This window comes from Musca domestica, unplaced genomic scaffold (assembly GCF_030504385.1).
Source record: "Musca domestica strain aabys unplaced genomic scaffold, Musca_domestica.polishedcontigs.V.1.1 9, whole genome shotgun sequence".
NCBI lineage: Eukaryota > Metazoa > Arthropoda > Insecta > Diptera > Muscidae > Musca > Musca domestica.
In genome coordinates this window covers 21,182,478-21,205,763 of record NW_026712435.1, presented here as the reverse complement: position 1 = coordinate 21,205,763, position 23,286 = coordinate 21,182,478, and the positions used below count along the sequence as shown (strand labels likewise).

At 34.8% G+C, this 23,286-nt stretch overlaps 1 protein-coding gene across 4 annotated transcripts in view; it reads left to right on the top strand.

Annotated features, from left to right (window-relative positions):
- The window catches only part of LOC131800339 (LIM domain-binding protein 3-like), a 39,641-nt gene extending 17,468 nt beyond the window's left edge, over positions 1-22,173 (top strand). For 3 of the 4 annotated variants that reach the window (XM_059131826.1, XM_059131824.1, XM_059131825.1), the window contains exons 7-9: positions 42-319; positions 5,501-5,724; positions 21,157-22,173. In XM_059131826.1, the coding sequence (XP_058987809.1) occupies positions 42-319; positions 5,501-5,724; positions 21,157-21,325 (671 nt within the window). In that variant the 3' untranslated portion in view covers positions 21,326-22,173. Of the gene's footprint in view, positions 1-41; positions 320-4,831; positions 4,983-5,500; positions 5,725-21,156 lie in introns of those variants that run through there. The other variant, XM_059131827.1, reaches the window with a different exon arrangement.
- The last annotated feature ends 1,113 nt before the right edge of the window (positions 22,174-23,286 follow it).

Here is a 23,286-nt window from a genome sequence, read left to right as displayed (position 1 = left end):
CTGATGGTGTTCATCGCTTTTGCCTTTCTCACTTTGTGCAGATGGTAAAAATACGGATATTAAGGCGAATGACAACGAATCAGATAAATGTCATGAATCAGGAGAGAAGGATGATGGTAGCAACATCAATGCCCTCAGCCAACAGCAAGAGCAGGATAATAAAGCCAACGAACAAATTGCGAATGACACTAATGAAGCGCGTGATACAATTGACAAGAATCCAATTAACCAAAAGGAAGTGACTTCCACCTTCAGCTCCGGGACGGTTTCAGAGGAGACCCAACAGATGGAGGATGAACAGAAATTAAAAAAACAAAAGGTATGTTATTTAGCAAACAATACTGACAAACATTAGTGTATGTTGTTGTTGTTGTCGTCGTCGCTTACTATTTTCTCTTTCTTTCTGTCGCTTTGTAACAAATTTTTAGATTTTTATTGTATCTATCCTCAGCTTTTTGTGGTGATAAATTGTCCCCCTTTTCCATTTTTTTATTTTTGTTTGTTTTTCCGAGATTTCTCATACCGCCATGACGATGAGAAGCATCATTGAATGCAACCCCAATTAGATTTATACATTCGTCATGACAATTAACTTTAATATTTTAATCTTGACAGGTCAATGTGTCACCGAAAGACAGATAATTATTTAAATAATTTGATTAGGAATTTGTGCGATTGCATTTCAAATTAATTACAAAATAATTTGAACTCGATTTGAACAGCTTTGTTAATTCAAAGGAAAAGTGTTTGCTTTGTTAGTTAAGCTTTAATTGGAATGGTATTTGGCTATAGCATATTTCGAAATTTGATAGAATAGTGGGCAAGTTGTTGTCATATGTAAGGAGAAGTTCTTGTTTCAGCCAATACAAAAGGAGTTTAAATGTCTCAAAGTTGAGAATAAGTGGAAAGTTGGTGTTTATTATTTGTTGTTTGTTTTATTTTAAAATAGCTAATGGTTAACAAATCAAATAGCAAGCTTGAATCTTGCAGATTAAAAAAAATTAGAAAAAAAATTATGACCAGGGTTGCGGAGTTGGAGTAAGAAAATTTTGCTAGAGTCAGAGTCGGAAAATATTGCGTTTGTGTTGCTAAATTATCCTGACAAAATATATTATGTTTCCAGGTGGTTAAACCATCTTGAGATATACGGTAGGATTAAGAACTATTGGCAAATTTGTTTTTTTAAAAAAAAATCTGTTATCATAAAAAATCAACTGAAACCCCTTAAAATATAGTATTATTTAATTCTGTTTTTGGAAAATAAGAACGAAAACCTAATTTAAAACGAATACGAAATAAATTCAGTTTATGTTATTTTATAAGTTTCCTATTCTATTTCCGAAAAACAAATATCACCATTATTCCACCTTGGAAAGGAGGGTATGGTGGGCAAGTTGTTGTAAAAATTGCTAACCTTTGCGATTCCGTTTGTAGCATCCCTAAATATTCGTCGTAGACCCCATAAAGTATATATATTCATAATCGGCATAAAATTCTAAGTTGATTTAACGATGTCCGTCAGTCTGTTGAAATCACGATACAGCCCTCATTATCTGACGTAGAGCGTCAATATTTAGCAGAACTAATTGTATTGTAGATAGGATGGTTGGTATTGAAAATGAGATATATCGGTTCACGTTTTGGCATAGCCCCCATTTAACTGTACCTTTTGATATTCGGTATTTTGTTGATTTTTGCACATTTTGGACGGATTTGTCTAAAAATTGGTATTTGTAGGTCATGATGGGTTCTAGCTCGTATGGTGAAACATTGTATGTATAGGTTCACGTTTTGGTACAGCCCCCATATAACGGTACCTCCATTCAGTATTTTGATGATTTTTGCCACATTTTCCCATGGATTTATCTAAAAATTTGTATTTGTAGGGTACAATGGGTTCCCTCTTGTGGGAAAACATTGTATGTATAGGCCCACGTTTTGGCATAGCCCCCATATAACTGTACCTTTCGATATTCGGTATTTCGATGATTTTCGCCACATTTTTTCACGGATTTGTCTAAAAATTGGAATTTGTTGGTCATGATGGGTTCCAGCTCGTATGGCGAAACATTGTGTGTATAGCTTCACATTTCGGTGTAGCCTCCATATAACGATACCTGACGACATTCGATATTTTGATAAGAGTTGGCATTTTTAGTTCATAATGGGTTCTAGCCCTGTGGCAGAACGTTGAATATTTAGTTCCACATTTTCCTATAGCGCACTTATAACGATACCCACCGATATTCAGTATTTTGATAAACCTTATCACATTTACCAACATACTTGTTTCAAATTTTGTATTTTAGAATATTTGATACATGACAATCCTTGAAGTATAAAATATCTATAGAGGTTCCCATTTTGGTATGGCCCCATATAACGGCCTCACACACTTCACGGTTTTTAGATAAGTTTAACTGCAATATGCAACGGGTCTTACTGGTATATGACGTTTAAAGTGAAACACGCTTGAATTCAGATACTTTTATGTAAAAATGTTTCCTTTACCCTAAGGTGGAAGGTATTAAAAGTTCGGTCCGGCCGAACTTAATGGTTTTTTACTTGTACGCCAACCGGATTTAGATGTTCTTTTTGAATCTCCATTATAAGCACACAATTTTGGCGTGATTATGTAATAAAATCCATTTTTCTAAACGAGAGGTCTTTTCCTGTCTTTCTTCATTCGTTGTTGTACCCTCTACCACACATAGTATGGAGGGTATATGAAGTCCGCTTGTAACTCATGGAAATATTAATTTTAGACATAACAAAGTATGTATACTCTTGATTAGAATAAATCTCTAAGACGATTTAGCCCTGTCCGTCCGTCCGTTTGTCCGTCTGTTGTAATCACGATAGATTCAAAACGAATTAAAATTTGAAGCTAAATTGTTGCACAGATCAGTCTTTTGTCTGCAGTCAGGTCAAGTTCGAAGATGGGCTACATCGGTCCACTATATCGAATAGCTCCCATATAACGCTACCCCCGATATTTGGTATTTTGATGATTGTAGCCAAATTTTGCAATGAAATTGTCTGAAAATCCACAAAAGGAGTTCCTTCTGAGTACTTTACCCCCTGGACCATATTAACCGGAGTTGTTTCAAATTTCGCATTTAGAATTCGAAATGGGTACTACAGCCTATGACAAAAAATTGCACATGCAGGCCCACGTCTTAGAATAACCTCCATATAACGGTACCTCCCAATATTCGGTATTTTGATGATTTAAGCTACATTATTCACCGAAATTGTTTCATACTTCGTATTTAGAGTTCGTAATGGCCTATGCAAGAAAATTATCTATGTAGGTCCAGGTCTTCGTATAGGCCCCATATATTTGTAGGTACAATATTCACCGAAATTGTTTGAAATTTTGTATCTGAAGTTCCTAATGATTATTACAGCCTGTGACAGAAAGTTGTGTATGCAGGTTCAGGACTTCGTATGGGCCCCATATATCAGTACAATACAAATGTCGATTTTAGCTACATTATTTACCGGATTTTTTTTTCAAGTTTGGTATTTAAATATTGTAATGGCTTATGACAAAAGTTGCCTATGCAGGTCCACGTCTTCGTATAGACCCACATATAACGGTTATATTCGGTATTTTGAACAAATTTTTTTAATTTCCAAATTCGTTAAAAATTGTGGTGGGTGTTCAGATTTCGGTCCGGCCGAACTTACTGCTGTTTTATACCCTCCACAATACAAAGTATGGAGGGTATATTAAGTTCGACATTCCGCTTGTAAGTCATCGAAATAATAATTTTAGACCTAACAATGTGTATATATTCTTGATCAGCATAAAATTCTAAGGCGATTTAGCTCTATCGTCCATCGGTTGTAACCACGCTGGAGTCAAAACGAACTACGATAGGAAGCCACAATTTTTTTCCATTTTTGAATAGAATTGTCTCAAATGTTGATGGTTTTAGTGACATTTTTTACGGATTTGTCTTAAAATTGGTATTTGTAGTTTGTAATGGGTTTTAGCTCCAGTGGCGAAAGATTCTATATAAAAAGTTCCACGTTTTGGTGTAGCCGTCATATAACGGTACCTCCCGATATTCGGTATTTTGATTTTCGCCACATTTTTTCACGGATTTGTCTAAAAAATTGTGTTTGTAGTTCGTAATGGGTTTCAGCTCCGCTGGCGGTGCATTGTACATAAAGATCCAAGTTTTTGTATAGCCCCCGTGTAACGGACCTCTTGATATTGGGTAGTATGATGGTTTAAGTCACATTTTTTAGGAATTTCTCTAAAAAGTGACACTTGTTGTTCGTAATGAGTTCTAGCCCCCGTGACGAAACAATGTAATGTCAATGTATATAAAGGCCTACGTTTTCGTATATCTCCCATGCAATGGACCTTCCTATATTCGTAATTTGGTGATTTATGCCACATTAGATGACAATCCTTGAAGTATAAAATTGGCTGGAGGTTCCCAGAAGTTTACATTTGCGCTACCTTGTACATGCATATGTACTTGACAGACATTCCGATGTTTTTTCGGCCGTAAATAAGAGGCCAATAAAATGAGGAATCGAAAAATCTATAACATTTTTTGATAGGAGAATTACTTTTGCGCCACCTTGTATAACACTATAGGGAAGCATTTGTCAATTAGTTTTCCGCATTTGTTACAATGCTTTACTTCATCATTTTGTTTCTGATAATTATTAATAAAACAGCGTTCTATTCATTTCTATATAAAAATAATTTCAAATCACAAACTCTATAATTTTTTCTTGTGCTATCTAACCTTAATAATTATTTATCTCAAAGAAATACAAATCGAAGATTTTTCTTTAATTTTTACAGCACAGAGTACATTTCGAAATCTAAAGTACAAAAACATATAAAAATACAAAGACATAGGACGATTGAAAGCCTCATATAATCTCCACATCAATAACCAATTGTTAAAACATAACAACGGCTTTTGTAAAAAAAATAGAAAACTTTGTTGCAATCACAAAAACGATTTAATACTAGTTTGTTTTGTTTTAAATAAAATATTAAAAATTAAATAATAATTTGTTTAACTTTCTTTTTTGCCTCATTATTGATATTTTTCATTTTTTTTTTCCTTTTTTCTTTTGTTATTTTTATTTCATGCTAAACAAATAAAAATTAAACGAAATATTTTTTTTAATAAATACGCTTTATTCAATTCATTACTGTAATCGAAATAAAAAATCAACAAATATAACTAATTCCAATGAAAATTTGTTGCTTGGCTACTTTCATAATTGAACAAAAACACATGAAAATTTATAATAATTCCGCCATATTGAAAAATGTTAACTAATCAACTGAAAAAACATGAATGAAATTAAAAAAAAAAAAATAAATAAATTGGAATTCTGTCACTAAAAAAAAAAAATACAAAACAAAAACTAAAATCACAAAAAAAAATAATAAAAATAAAAAATATAATAAAACATGACACCTCGGCTACACAAACCCACCCCCTCACCAATTTAAAAGGACCACAAACACGAAGTCATTGGCGAGCTGGAGGAACATTTGGAGCGCAAGAGTAATCCTAAGCGGTCAAAACGAGCTTTTGGGCCCTTAACACCAGCCTCGGATCGTCCCTTGGTATTGCCCGGTGGTCGTCGCTGGTATCGTCCTAAGGATGCCTACAATGATGAATTCATTGCCGAGATATTAAGTGCTCAGGCAGAGCTTATTACCGGCTCCACTTTGGGGTAATTGTTTTTATTATTAATTCATATTTATCTTAAGAGCATCGGTATCTGTCTATCTCTCTGTCGGTCTGTCTGTCTGTCTTAACATCCACTTGTCATCTAAACATTGTAGCGTCCGTTAATTTAGCGAAGCATCTATTCCACGATTTCTTGGCATTTATAGTTGTGTCTGTCAGTCTGTCTCTGTGTGTGTATGTCGGCATTAATTTCTCCAAGGAAATTTCATTTAAAATTTCCCTCACAACTGAATGTAAATTGTTGTTGGTGCTGTTCACTGCTAGACACGGATGCTTGGAAAGGTGGCTAGTGTCATTCACCAGCGCAAGCGATTTTTGCCTTTTTCGCAAAGGCCAGTCATTAATATTACCCTCCGACCAGTGCCACAGGAGAGGAGAAATACAATTTCATCCAAGCTAAAACATGATGCCTCGCCCATGATAAACATCTCAGTTTTTCATTTCATTTATCTGCTGACGATGATGACGCCTTCCCCTCAGTCTGTGCAGCCTGCTCATATTTTCCATTTTTATCATTTCTAGCCGCCCTTCATTTATTTTCATTTTACCTTCATGCGTTTCATAAATCTTATTTCACTTTATAAAATAATAACACTCGGATAAATTACACAACACAAATTGTAAATGGTGTAAAGTTCTGGCGAGGATGAATCCAATGTACGGTGAAGATTGTGGAGGACAAACATTGGCACGATAGCGTGTTTTATGAATAAAAATTGCAAGGAAAAATGTCACCGAAATGAAAAAATATAATAAATTCGGGAAAAAGTAATAGTTCTAAAAAACGTTTCAAATAAACCACACAAGGAGCCGAACATTAAATCTCATCCACCATAGGGGAAACTTAAAATTTTGATAACAAGATTGAAAAATTTCAATAAATAGAGCAATAAAAAAGTATATTATGGAAGTAGAACTAAAGGTAGAAGACAAGAGTATTAGCATTTTTTAAGTTTATATCACGAGGTAATATAACCAGAGGGGCAAATCCCCCTCCATATCTTATTTGAATATTTTTTTTTTTTGAAAATTTCGGTTAAATAGTACTTTTTCATTTTAGACATATAAGAGCAAAATTGTAACCCCCAAACAAGTTACCAAAGAGGTCATTTTTGATCCTTTTTGAAAAATATGGATAAATACTCCCTTCATTAATTTTAAAATTTTCGGATTAATATTCCTTGAAATATTTGGATTTTACGAGCAGTTTCTTAAACGAAAATTGAAACCCCCAAACGAGTCACCAAATGGGTCTGTTTTGCTCTATTTTTAATTTAATTAAAAACTCCATTCAAATGGGTCAAATTCCCCCCCTTTTCAAGATTTTCGGATAAATATATCTTGGAATATTTGGATTTTACCAGCATTACGAGCCGTTTTTAAACGAACATTACAACCATCAAATGAATCATCATAGGGTTTTGGTCCTTTTTCTACATATGGTAAAATGTAAAGCAAGTACTTCAAATTTGGTAAAAAGAGGTCCAGATATAGCTGTAGCTCCCATGTATATATAAGTTTCATTCGATTTGGTGTTAAACTTCCTCAAATTCGTAATATGCGCTCCACAACAATAAAAAGTGGTGCCAAATATGGGATGCTTGCTTGAGCTGATCGACACTTTAGTATTTTTAGTGCCAATCTTGCTTTCCAAAATACTCCAGACACAATTTTCCAACGGATTGGTATCCGGAGATTTTGGTGACCATTGTGCTGGAAATGAGGCGAGGAACCTCATTTTGTGACCATTCTCGGGTGGTGCGTGCTGACTGCGGTGGTGCTGAGTCCTGTTGGAATGCCCAAGGTCTGCGGCCAAAATGTTTGCGTGCCCAAGGCTTTAATACACCCTTCAGAATATCTTCGCTATAATATTCGGCATTTATTCTAATGTCACGTTCGATTAATACGAGCGGAAAGCGACCATCGGCTGTAATGGCGGCCCACACCATCACCATAGCCGGCGCTTGAGTTCTGGTGGCCAACCGAAGGTGCACATTTTGAGCAGACCTCTTTGTCAAGTTAACATGATCATTGTTTACAAAATGCTGGACAACGAATGTTTTCTCATCGGAGAAAACCAAATTTGGCAGTTCACCACTTTTGGCGAAGCGAAACAACTCTTTAGCTCTTTTGAGTCTATTTTCTTGTTGTTGCGGTGTAAGTTTTTGCACTTTTTGGAATTTCAATGGCTTTACCCCGAGCTCATTTTTCAATATTTTCCGAATGGAATATTGCGATATGTTCAGCTAACGAAACATTTTCCGGCCACTGCGGCGCGGGTTTAGATCAATTCGCTCCTTTACTTTTCGAACCATTTCTGCTGATGTTACTGTTTTCTTCTTTTTTTTTCAGTTTTTGTCAATATTGCTTTACTTTTGCTAGGAATCACTACATCCAGACTCCCGGAAAAGCGTGGTATGGGAGGAAATTTGCTTCATTTCGAGGCCTTCTAAGCTTGAATTGGTACTACAATCGTAAATAGTGTAAAGTTTTCCAAAGGAAGTACCCTGTATAGCCCAAACTTGGCATATCGAAAAATCTTTACCAAATTAAGAAAAATACAAAAATGGATATGATAATCCAAAATTTGCTGTGTAAAGCATGATATGATATGATAGGGATCACATTAAAAATATTTATTCGAGCACTAGGACCGAGTTTCACCAAAGGGTGAAATTCGGTTGAATATGAAAAAATCTATTCAATTTGGGCTGATATTACATATATGGTGAGCAATTACCCTAAAATCGGATGAATATGTATATCGAAACTGTATCAAAATCTTAACCGATCTTGAAAAAATGTGGCAGAGGTATATTCGAGTTGTATCTGATGCCCAGTATCAAATATCACTGTTGTGGAGTGCATGTTACGCATGTGCGGAATTTAACATCAAATCGGATGAGAGCTATGAATTACATGTTTCAGTTCATTTGGGCTGATATTAGCCACTTGCTGAACAAAAAACCTGAAATCGGATAAAGATATATATGGGAACTATATCCATATCCAAACCGATCTTGTCCAAATTTTAAAAAAATATTTCTGGTCTGGTACCAAATATCATTCTTGTGGAGTACATATTACATATGTGAGGGACTTAAGCCCCAAATCGGTTGAAATATATATGCGAGCTATGGCTATATCTAAACCGTTTTTCACCAAATTTGAAGTACTTGGTTCTGGACTAATGTCGGTCGGATGTACCAAAATTCAGATCATTTGGGCTGATATTAACAAATTGGTGCACAATTAACCCGATATCGGTTGAAGATATATTATCATTCTCACCAATTTCAATAGTTCGTTCTTGGGCCAAACAAATATTATTTGGAAAATTTCATCTCGATCGGATAATAAATGCGACCTGATTTTTCTTCACAAAAGTATATGTGCATGCAAGTGATTCTATGAAGATCCTCAAAAGAAGCTATGGGTCACTTTATTCTCCATGTTACAAACAAATGCAAAAATACATAAACCCCTTACCACTATGTGGTGCAGGGTATAAAAAACACATTCAAATGTTTTTGACAATTGCTCTACCATTTACCTGAGGCATTACACGGAATGGCATATTTCAACATTTGGAGACTATGAGTAAGTTAGCCCAAAAATAATAAGTCTTTGTTTAAAAAAAATGAAATACTGCGCAAAAAGAATTAAATTCTTAAAAATTTTAAATTAAATTAAATAAAATATAAATAAACTCTAAAGCCATGAGTAGATGAAGCATAGACGAAATTATGTATAGACAGAGGAAAGTGCTATTTTCTCTTCCAAATAGAGGGCATAACAATAGTTACAAAAATGTTAATGGGTTTCATCAAGTTGAGCTTTACACTATTTTCTTCTCTCTTTCTCTATAATATTCGACTCCATATTTAAGTTTTCTGAGTGTCATTAACTAAAATGACAATCGTTTAAGCTTGTGGGTAATGGCATGGCAAAATTATTGACTTAAAAATGTAGTGTTCCTTGAAACGCAAGATAACTTTTGTATTTTATTAAATTGCCTTTGTCACAAGAGTACCCACAAGTTTATTGTTCGATTGACATTTGCAACAGAATCAACATTTACTTCACGCACTCATCAAATAATTATTTTCATTTTTCATTTGCATTTCTTTCGAAATATCTGTCATGGTTTCATTATTCAACCGACACTAAAAGGTGTTCGTCTGAAAGCTTCCATCACGATACAGACTCGAACAGGTACATTTAACATTTTTTTTGTTACATTTGATTTCGAAAGTATGTCTTAAATATGAAATTATAAAATTTTTTTGATTGAATTTTCTTGCATTTGAATTGTTTTGATGATTTTAATATTTTACAAGCATTTGCATAACTTGTTTTTCTTTATCTTAAATTTAACTTTAATTTCTTGTTCGTTAAAAATGTTTACAAATATCAAAGGTAAAGGTATTTTTATTACAACATAATTCATGTGCATCCAACAACCCATATCCGTTTTAACGCTTTGTATAAACTTCACACACACACACACACAGACATCCATATGCAGCGTATATGCCAGAATACGCTTTTGAGTAAAATTCTCATATATCTTTGTAATTAATTTCCAAAAGAGGAAAAACAACAAACAGTTCAATCCCTTAATTTTATTATTATTTACCATGTTTTCCCATGCGCCAAAAAAGCATCCTTACAATCACAACCTCTTGTGAACACGTATTTAATGCAGCAGTCAGTACTCTCGTGAAATATAATTATCTTATATAAGGTTTCAGATGAGCCGCCACAAGATAAATAGCAGGTAATGGAAATTCTTACGTTGTGTGTATAATATAGGCAAACATTTTTTTATTTTCTTTTATTCCTGGAAATTTAACTTTTATTTTAAAAATATAGGCTATATCATGTAATTAAAAATTACATTATATAATTATTATACATGCTTTTGAATTTTGTGTATATCCTGTAACTTTCAATGATTACAAAGAAAGAGAAAAAAAAAAAACATGAAAAAATAGCGTTAGGTTGGCCTATGCCTAAATTTAATACCCTCCAACATGAGGGAATAAAAATATTTTAAAATATGCACGGATATGCTCATTTGGAATTTTAATTACAAAACCTTTTTTTTGTTCATGAATGTCAATACGTTTGTTACTGTTTCCAAATATCGAGGACTTCTATCTAGACTTCTGCAAATACTGTACTGTAACATGGACCCGTAACAAAAACTTTGTGCTACGATGTTCAATATCCGTGAAGAAGTCGAAATTTTACATAAATGTGGATAAAAATAAAACGAAATCCCAAAAAATACTTAAATTTGGAGGAACGACCGTGGATTTCGATTTCGTGCGAAGTAAGTGTATCCATAAAAATAACTAAAATCGGGGAGAACCTTCATGGAAAACATGGATACGTTAGCAAAACCTTAAACCTATTTCATTATACACTGAGTTATACAGAGGGCATGTATCATTTGATCCCGCCAAAACGTGATTTATCGAAATAACAGTTTTAGACCTTAGGTCTCCTTGGACGAAATCCGTTTTGGAATATTTGGAGTCAATCTAGCCATGTTACTCTCTGTGCACGAGAATTCGATTTTGTCAAAACGCCAAAACGTGACTTATCGAAATAACAGTTTTAGACCTTAGGTCTCCTTGGACGAAATCCGTTTTGGGATATTTGGAGTCGATCCAGCCATATCACACTCTGTGCACGAGAATTTGATTTTGTCCAAACTCGGTACATCATAAGATCTTTGTCCAACCTTAGACGAGTATGGAGAGGGGAAATATCCGTCCACTTCTCCCGGTACTTTCCCCGAAAATGTTCGAAATTTTCAAAGAAAAGTATTTAGCGTATATGTGTATGTTTCAACCGATTTGGGATTTTAATTCGTAATATGCAATTCACAATAATGACATTGGGTACCAGATAACTTATAGAGCTCAAAAATACCTCTATCAAATTTGATCAAGATCGGATCAGATTAGGATATAGCTCCCATATATATATATCTTTATTCTATATCAAGTTTTTTTGCACCAAATAGCTAATATCAGCCCTAATGGCCGGAATTCTGGCAATTCCGACTGAATTCATCGTGGAAACACGTACGTCAATTTAGGTGTTTGTTTCATCCGATTGGGGGTTTTAAGTCCCTCACATGCGTAATAAGCACACAATAAGATATGTATTTGGTACCATATATCAGACACAGTTCCGAAACAAGTGCCTAAAATTTTGTCAAGATCGGTTCAGATTTAGACGTAGTTCCCATTATATCTTTACTCGTTTTCACGTTTTTCGTGCAACAAATGGCTAATATCAGGCCATATGGACTAAAGCTAGTGCTTCAAATTTGGCTCATATATACCTATAGCTGTCATATATATGTTTCATCCCATTTGTAGTTTCAAGTCCCTCACATACATAATATGAACTCTACAACATTAATATTTAATACCGGACATCAGATGCTGCTCGAAAATGCCTCTGCCAGCGGCCGAAAAATGGCTCGTGAGCTGAACATATCGCAATATCCCATTTGGCAAATATTGAAAAATTAGATGGGGGAATAGCCATTGAAATTCCAAAAAGTGCAAGAGCTTACACCGCAAAAAAGGAAATAGACTCAAAAAGTTGCTTCGCTTGGCCGAAAGGGGTGAACTCCCGAATTTAGTTTTCTCTGATGAGAAAACATACGTTGTCTAGCAGTTTGTAAACAAACGAAATTAAAGTGTTTACTTGCCAAAGAGGTCAGCTGAAAATGTGCACCTTCGGTTGACCACTAGAACTCAAGCGCCGGCCATGGTGAAAGTGTAGGCCGCCATAACAGCCGATGGTCGCTCTCCGTGGTAAACAAAGAAAATAATCGTGTTTACTTGCCAAAGAGGTCAGCTGAAAATGTGCACCTTCGATTGGCCACCAGAACTCAAGCGCCGGCCATGGTGAAGGTGTGGGCCGCCATAACAGCCGATGGTCGCTCTCCGTGGTAAACAAAGAAAATAATTGTATTTACTTGCCAAAGAGGTCAGCTGAAAATGTGCATCTTCGGTTGGCCACCAGAATTTAGGCGCCGGCCAAGATGATGGTATGGGCAGCCATAACAGCTAATGATCGCTCTCCGTGCCATCAGAGTAAATGCCGAATATTATCGCGAAAATATTCTGGAGGGTGTATTAAAGCCTTGGGCACGCAAACATTTTGGTCGCAGAACTTGGACATTCCAACAGGACTCAGCAAAATGAGGTTCCTCGCTTTATTTCCAGCGCACAATGGCCACCAAAATCTCCGGATGCCAGTCCTTTTTACTATTGCGTATGAAGTATTTTGGAAAGCAAGATTGGTACTAAAAAATACCAAAGTGCCGATTACCTCAAGCAAACGCTTCGCCGGGAATGGACCAAAATACCACAGAGCAACATTCGGGTAGAGTGTGACGGTTTCATTGGCCGTCTGAAGGCCATAATTCGTACCAAAGGTGACCAATTCGAACAAATCTAAACTTATTCTAAAATTTGCTTTCTGTGCTATGCTATTTCCGACATTTTTGCTTTCATTCAATAAGATTTAAAAAAATTGTAAAAATTATGGCGCTTGACTTTGTTGCAGCTATTTTATCTCACCCTGTATAGCAATGTTATTTGGTTCATAGTTGGTTTGATCTACTTCACATAAATTCCATGGTAAAATAATACATGTAGTCGCATCGAGACAGCTGAACTGTCTAACCAATTTTGCAATTGAATTTTTTTTATGAAAAATTATTCAAGTTTTTAAAAATTCTTAACAAATGCATATCATAGCAACCTCCGATTAGCGTTGTATAGGAAAACATATACAAATGTATTTATTTCTGAAAAATAATTTAAAAATTTTTGATGCATCTACCTGTATTGTTCTACTCTGATAAGTTCCCACTATAAACTTTTTTGTTACGTGACCTCTACTAAATACGCATAGTGGTGGAAGGTATCATACAGTCGGTCCCGCCCAACTTTCGACCTTTCCTTACTGGTTAATAAGTATTTTTTTGTGGGGTGACCCGATTATTATTGTAGCCCAAAAATCAAAGGTAGCCTTTATGTGGGAAATACTTTACAATCGGAAAAAACTGTTATATGGGGAAAGGCCAGAAAACGGACACCAAAATTATTTATATTTTTCCATGGCCTATGAAAAAACACACATCTGCGCCAATTATTGGCCATCCATCTCAATGGCTATAAATACTTGCTACTAAAAGACGCACAGAATTGACTATATCGCAATAAAATTGCTGTTTTATTGATTGTAAATTACTACTTGGATGCATTACGATGCCATATACATATACTATGGCGGAGTGTTAAAACGCTTTAAAATTGTCATTAACGTCTATATTTAACTTCAGATACGAGGTGTGTTCTGAAAGTTGTAAGAGATTCATAACATATTGTTGGCTGGCAATGTCTAATCATTTTAAATTTTTACTTAATTTTTGAATGATGAATATCATAGAAATCGATGGAGAAACGAGTAGTCGAAAAGGCACTTCGAAGGAATGATATTGGCGATAATTTAAGAGACGTGCAGAGTAAATGATGTTTAACGAGAACCAACTTTGTATACCGAGATTAGTTTTTGGCGAAAAATTACTGAGGAAATTCTATCTCAATTAGACAATAAAAGAGACCTGTACCTGTACTTACTAAAATATATAGAAATACGGTGGTGTGTTTTAACGCCAGAGAAGAAATCATAAAGGTATATGTTAAAAATAGTCTTTCTACAATTCACATAATAATTTCCCTTTAATTTGTGAGATTTGTCTTTTGTGTTCTTCTTCTTTATTTGGTTTTCCTTTGGTTTCCTAGTATACATCATGTATGTATGTGTTTGTTTGTTTGTTTGTATTTAATGTCTGCGTCTGTGTTTTTTCCTTTTTTCATTTCATTTTTATTGTAGATTGAACACTGGAATCGTTTTTTTAATGGTGAGAACAATACACGTTTGGCATTTCGGTACGTAAAATATACATATATACATTTTCTTCGTTGTTGTTTTTTTTGTGGTCTCATTCCCAACGCTGATACGGATTTCATTAGTCATTCATTGCAGAAAGATTTTTATTCATGTTTTTTTTTTCGTTTTTCATTTATTAAAATCATTTTTTTTATTGTAATGAACGTAATCGGGAGGCTAAAGGAGTGGTGACCTTTAAGAAAATCTTTATGAACTGATGCAAAGGTCAATAGACCTATGTTAAGTACTTATCGGGACAGACAGACAGACATTTATGTCTTGAGAATTATATGGAATTGAGACAAAAACCAATGTCATTACTATACAAAATAAATCAATCAATTATTTTTGTGTGGATTCTCGTCTTGAGCACCGTCATGAGGTGGTTTGTATGTACTTTTGTAAACATTTAGTCTTTGATTATTTTCTTCGAAACAAGATTTGTAACAAATTTTCTTTTGGGAAGAATCATTCAAGATGTTGGTTTCCAATATCACATTCAGTTTATTGAAGCTCTAATTTTCTTCGAAACAATTTTTACCCTGCCTAATGTGTTGGAAACTGCAACAGCCGAAAAAGCTATCACAAGGTAATATAAGCAAACTACGTTACCTATGCACACTGGTCGCTGCCATTGGCCAAAATTCAAAAAATGAAAATCAGATATTTATTAAGATTTTTGGAAAACATAATAACAATAATGGCTTCATTTTAACGGCTCACTTCGTGAAGAGAATAAAAAAGGGAAAATGTTAATTACATGAGGACTAAATATGCCGAAGCATTTGTATCTTTTAAATTCAGACTTGTATTGCCCATTAATTTGAAATCGGATAAAGATATATATGGGATCAATATCCAAATCTGAACCGATCTCGATAAAATTTGGCAAAAATATTTCTGAGCTGTATTTGATATATTTCTCTGAATATCGTAGTTACGGCGTGCATATTATGGCTGTGGGTAACAAATATAACAAATCGGATGAACAATATATATGGGAGCTATAGCTATATCTGAACCGATCTTCACCAAATTTGACATACTTGCTTCAATTCGGTCGTAAGTGCCAAATTCCATCCCATTTGGGCAAATATTGGACGTTTGGTGCACAATAAAATGTAAATCGGACGAAGTTATATACGGGAGCTATATCCAAATCTGAACCGATCTCGATAAAATTTAGCAAAGATATTTCTGAGCTGTATTTGATATATTTCCTCAAATATTGTTGTTACAGAGTGTATATTACGGCTGCGGAGGATAAAAATAACAAATCGAATGAACAATATATATGGGAACTATAGCTATATCTGAACCGATTTCGATCAAATTAGGCATACTTATTTTTAGGCCTAATTTGGTTGTATGTGCAAAATTCCATACTATTTGGGCTGATATTACACGTTTGGTGCACAATAAAGGGCAAATCGGACGAAGATATATATGGGAGCTATATCTAAATTTTGACCGATTATCTCCAATTTCAATAGGATTTGTCCTTGGGCCAAACAAATGGTTTGTGCAAAATTTCATCTGGATCGGGCAATAAATGCGAACTGTTCTTTGTTTACAAAAATACATAGATTGACGGACGGACGGACAGAGACGTCGACTCAGAAGGTGATTCTATGCAGATCATCAAAAGGAACTATGGGTCTATCTCGTTTCCTTTTGCTTGTTACACACAAATGCACAAAGACATAATACCCTGACCACCTTATTGTGTAGGGTATAAAAATCCAATTGAAATTTCGAGAAGAAATGGGCTTAATTGTATATAAGCCAAAAGTAGGAGGCAGTGGATCTTCAAAAGACGGGAATACTGCAAGAGGATATTTCAATAATGTCAGCCTATATGCAGGTGTTCTATATTGTTACAAGCAATATTAATCTCGAAAAATTAAAGCCCTTTGAACGAGAAACTGCTAAAAAGTTAACAAATAATTTTCAGTAAGATTATTCTTCAACTCTTTGGAACGTAAATGTCAAATAAAATGAAAATGTGACAAGAATTGGGCAAATATCTCTTTTTCAGGAGGTACATTGTAAGGGGGCCATGCCAAAACATGCACCGACCATATCCATTTTGTCACATATTTTTTTTTATCCCATCAAGGTACCATAACCAAAGATTCATATTGATATCTGCACTAAAAGTATTTTTGGCCGCTGTTCCCATACAACCTCGACCACTGTGCAATGGGGCCAATATAATAGTTTGTCCCTTAATGTAAAAAAACACATGTGCCCAACATTTTTATTACCATTAGAATTAAAATTGAATACTAGTTAGCAGCTTGTTAAGCATTGTAGCAATTCAGCTTAGTAGCTAGCGAAGGCATTATATGCGAATTTATGCTCCACATTGCTGAAGGCTCCCTCGGTGTCAAGAAAAGCCACCAGTGTGTAGTTCTTCTTCGCCATGTTTTCTTCAATGTAACTGATCACCTCATGAAAAGCTGTTTCAAAAGACTTTCCTTTTATATAGGCGTACAGAGAGCTGCTCACCAGTCAGTAATCTAGCTCCGAATCGTTATTTAGGTCGGGATAATTACAAACGTATTTGCAGGCTGAAAATATATTATTTTTCGCATTTCTAAGTCTGAATTTAAAAACAATACTAAATTTGAATTATGAACCACCGTAGTATTTCGCTGCAGACAATGCATCCATCGAGATATATATACATTTTTGCATACATATGTATGTGTATAATTCCACCCCATAATGTTAACAAATTAATTAAGATAATGCATCATAATCAGTTACACCTTCATCCATTCATTAGTCGTTTATTAAACATTTCAGCGAACATCGAAGAAGGTCTTTAGTCAAGCAGATAGAGGAGAGGAGGTATGTATGCACAATTTACATAAATTCGCATGTTTTGTATATTTGTATTATATATTTGAGATTTGTTATTTTTACATTTCTTTTTTTGCATTATTTGCATGAAATTGTATAATTTTTATTTCATCTAATCTATAAAGCAAACAAACCTTAAGTAATTCCCTGGAAATACAAATAATTGTTATCATAATACCCGTTTTTAATAAATTATTAAAATCAGTTTTCATACGTTGGTGTATTTTAACCTATATCCCTACAAACATATAATTATATCACAAAGTTATTGTGCATTAATTAAATACAAAAGAAAAACACGTCAGAGCAATATTCCAATGAAATAACTCGTGTGGCAAAATCAATTGATTCGTATCAGTCAGTCCGTTTTTAAACAATTTCCTTTATTTTTATGCCCTCTGCCTTAAAAAGGAGGGTATATTTTAATGGTGTTTCGTTTGTAACATCCCTAAATATTCGTCGTAGAACCTTGAAGTATATTTATTCATGATCATCATAAAATTCTAAGTCGATCTAACGATGTCCGTTAAATCTGTTGGAATCACGATACAGTCCACATTATTTAACGTAGAGCTTCAAAATTTGGTATCACAATTTGTATTGTAACTAGGATGGTTGGTACTGAAAATGAGAATTGTCGATTCATGTTTTGGTATAGCCGCCATATAACAGCACCACCTGATTTTCGGTATTTTGATTTGTCTAAAAATGGTATGTGTAGCTCATAAAAGGTTCTAGCTCTGGTGGCGGAATATTGTATGTATAAGTCATATAGCCCCATATAACGATACCATCCGATATTCTGTATTTTGATTATTATTGCCACAATTTTTTTCACGGATTTGTCTAAAAATTGGTATTTGTAGTTCATAATGGCTTCCGGCTTCGGTGTTAGAAAATTGAATATCTAGGTCCATGTTTTCCTATAGCGCACAAATAACGGTACCCACCGATAATCCTAGTCACATTTACCTACGAAATTGTTTCAAATTTGGTTTTTAAGACTCGCAATAGATAAAAATCCTTGTAGAATCTCAATTTCAGATAACAACAGAGACGTCAGTACACATTCCCACAACAACTTCCATATCTTAATCAGTGACACTAACATTGACATCATTATAAATTTTCAGGATTACATCTCTATTCGTTTACCCAACACCCATTTCAGTACCACTTAGTTATTTTCGATCAATTATATTTTCGATCTATCTCAATTCAAAAAAAAAACCAACACAGACCTCAATATCAAATTTTGGGATTCCAGCTCTATCCCTTCACCCTATACCAAATTTAGTACCATATTGTACTTTTTAGTACGTATTTCCAAAACCACCTTCAAATTGCAACCCTCCAAATTAACAGTGATTCTAATGCCAAATTTTAGATTTCAAGCTGTATCACTTCACGCAACAGCAAAGTTAGTACCCTTTAGCACCTTTCGTACTCTTACTGAAAGCATTTCCAAATACCCACCAGCAGAGACCACAATACCAATGTTTTGAATTGTATGGAATTTAGTACCATTTAGTACAATTGTTACACATACTACACATAACACCCCTCTTACACTATTTCACAAACTTAACTTTTATACCAAAAGTCAAGATTTTCGCTGTATCCGTTCACAAATACCAAAAGGTTCTAAAATTAGTGATTTTTAATCTAATCCGAATTTCCAAAAACCCAGCCTTGTTTCACCCCTACCCACCATAGATCACTTTCTGAGTCGATTTATGCATGTCACATACAGACGGACCCGTCCGTCCATCCGTCCGTTATTACCCGATTGAAATTAATTTTTTAAATAATATTTGTTTGTTCCAAGGATGAACCCTATTGAAGTTGGTGAGAATCGGCTCAAATTTAGATAGAGCCCACATATATATTTTCAACCGATTTTGGGTTAAATGTACACCAAATGGCCAATATCAGTCCAAATGACGTAAATTTTGACACATCTGACCAAATTCAGTCTAGAAGATATAGCTATATCTCTCATATATATATTTCATCCGATTTGTGGTTTTAAGTCCCTCTCATGTGTAATATGCACTTCATAAGAATGATATTTGGTACCCGATAATTCATTGAGCTCGAAAGTACCTCTGACACACATTATAGAGATCGGATCATATTAGAATATAGCTCCCATATATATCTTTATCCGATATCAGGTTTATTGTGCACCATATTGCTAATATCAGCCCAAATGTACTGAATTTTGGCAATTCTGACGGAAATTCATCCTAGAAACAAGTAATTCAAATTTGGTGAAAATCGGCTCAGATATAGCTACAACTCTCATACATATGTTTCATCCGATTTGGTGTTAAAGTATCTCATATGCGTAATATGCATTCCACAACAATGATCTTTGGTACCAGATATCAGATACAGCGTGAAAATACATCTGCCAAATTCTACCAAGATCGGTTCAGATTTTTATATAGCTTCGATATACATCTTCACCCGATTTGACGGTTATTGTCTCCGTCTGTGGAAATCGCTATAGCTTCCCCAACGAAATGAAGTAGGTTGATGACATTTTGCTCAAATGTATATTATGTCTGCAGGATTTTCGGCGTAGAAAATGGGTCATGTAGGTCTACGTCTTCGTATAGCATCCATATAATGGTACCTCCCTATATTCGGTATTTTGATGAATTTAGCGACATTATTTACCGGAACTATTTCAAATTTAGTATTTGAAGTTCGTAATGGATGCTACAGCCTATCACAGAAAATTGTCTGTGCAGATCACGTTTTGGTATAGCCTCCATATAATGGTACCTCCCGATATTCTGTATTTTTATGATTTTTGCCACATTATTCACCGAAGTCAAGTTTCACATTTCAATATTGTAATAGCTTATGACAAAAGATCGACGTCGTCGTCGTATAGACCCTAATACAACAGCTACATTCGGTATTTTTAAGATTTTAATATAATTTTTAACGGATTCTATTTTTTTAAAATTGCCAAATTCTTTCCAAATTGTGTGGGTATTCAAAGTTCGGACGGGCCGAACGTGCAGCTTTTTTATTTGTTTAATATAATTCTCATTGAAATCATCGAAGGCACAATACACCAATGTTATTTGGTTCATTTTTGAAATGATCTATTTCACTTTTTTTACGTATTGGGTATCATATAGTCGGCCCCGCCCGACTTTTGACCTTTCCTTACTGGTTCTATTTGGAGGATTTTTTTTTTTTTTTTTTTTTTTTGAAAATGTAATTCCCTAATCAAATGCTTTTGCCTTTACACCATGATTGCTCTGATTACTCAAATGATCGGCCCTGTCGATGATACATAACCATCTTTTTTCATTTGTTTTTATATGACTTCCATTAAACATATTTATTGCTCTCGTTATTAATCTGCTATTTTGCTCTCTGGTTTAATAATAAAACATTTTCATTATTTTTATTTTATTTCCAAATGTACAATGAAAATCAACCAACAACAACAAAAAAAAAAAAATAACCAAACATCTGGAACGCCAAATCGTCATTCGGCCCTCCTTCGACTGTACAAATACAATGATGGTAGAGTCAACTTTTTAAAGTATCAAAAGCCCGAAAAGAAAATCGACTTGAATAGAAGTGAAGTGTACAAAGTAGTACATCATTTGGACCGACAGCCTGTGCGCGGAATTGAAGTGCGGGCACCCGTCGTACCATCAGAAGCAGATATCAGAGCAGCAGCACAGTCTTCCTAGGAAGTTCTGTCCATTACAACATCAAATAAACATCAGCACACACACACACACATGCACACATTGGCATGCACATTTATTATATACACTGGGGTGTATCGTAGATACACAATTTCTGCAGCAAATATTAAATAGAGAATTACTATTGTACAACCAACCACACCCAGCTAAAATGGTGCACAACTTCAGCTCGCCTTGCCTTACAACCCAGATTGCATTCAGCTGTACTCCTGCATATTTGTGTTAGTGTGTCCTACTGATTGAACGTATGATATGAGTGTGCGTGTGTGTGTGTGTATAAAGTATATACTTAAACATGAACAAATGCTTGTGTGTATGTACATTAGATCAATTGCCTGGTAAGGCATTATGTGGTTAAAGGCACAGAAACAACTTGGCATGGAGAGACAGACGGATGTTTGGTCGTATGGTCTTGTACCAAAAGATGGACGTTCAACTGGATGGATGGATGGATAGATGGATTGGATTGCATTCGATTCAAACCCAAAAGTAAAGCCACAATTGCAAAGACTTGTCTTCGGCACACATTCGAACCAACATGCAAGCTGCATATGTATACATACATACATCACACATCAAACATTGAAGAGGAAACTTTACTGGATTTCTGTCGTCATACTTGTGCACTCAGCTGCTCTTGTGTTCGTTTTTACATTTCATTCTTTTCTCAATTCGATTGGAGTTTTCGTTTTTATTTTTGGTTGCCTTGGCAAAGATACAAATACTTAGGTCTCGTCCTGCTTCTCACACACATCAAATGTAAAGAAATTTGAAACATTTTTAAATATAAGTTTTGTCAAAAATAAAGCAGCATAAACCAACTACAACAACGATCCGCGTATATTTTATTCTTTTTTTGTGATGGCCTGCATTGTGTAGTGCTTGGAAATTAAATGGCTTTAACTTCATGCACAAAAGCACTGGCATACATATGCTCCAGCTGCCATTCGAAAAACTTGTCCAAAATCTCGCAGTGGATTTGTGGCTACCACGAGCATTTTAATACATCACATTGTTGACAGGGTTCAATTGGCTTTAGCATTATGAAAATAACTATGTATATGTGAGTAGTTATATTTTCTGACATACGCAAAGAGTTTTACAACCACCACGATTACTCTGTCTACCACCAACACTTTAATACATCACGTTCTTGACAGGGTTCAATTGGATGTTAAGAATGAATAAACGTTATTACTCTTTCACTACACGAACAACGAAAACAACTTACAATTGTTATTGGCACAGAGCTGGGGCAAGGTAAGTAAACTAGTCAAGGGATTAGTTATTAAGTGATTCATACTAAAAATTTTGCAATTAGTTGGATATCCTTTAAGCAAAATACCAAATAAAGTTCCGGAGAGGACGACGGCATGAGAAACCACACCTGAAGACTGCATCGAGTATGAATAATTTAATCATACTCGCTCTCGTACACAGTTTTTATTGATGCAATCGTTTGGTATGATCTGAAAGAAAAAAATCCAAAAATACCTTAATCCAATTTCAGATTTATTGTGCACCAAATGGCTAATATCAGCCCAAATGGAGCGGATTTTGGCACTTACTACCAAATTTAGTCTAAAAGCAAGCAGCAATTTAAATTTGGTGGAAATCGGTTCAGACGTAGCTCCCATATATATGTTTCATCTGATTTGGTTTTCAAGCCCTTCACATTGGCAATTCGCATTCCAAAACAATGAAATTTGGTACACAGAAATCAGATACAGCACAGAATCACCTTCGCCAAATGTTGTAAAGATCGATTTAGATTTGTATATAGCTTCCATACATGGTGAGATGAAAAAACGGCAACCAACTTCAGACTGCTGTCATTTCTAAGCCACTCGTCCAACAGCTGATTATTCCAGTGACAGCTCATTATATTGTTTACAAGCGCATAAAAGCATTTTGGTGAGAATTTTCCAGATAAAAAGTTAATC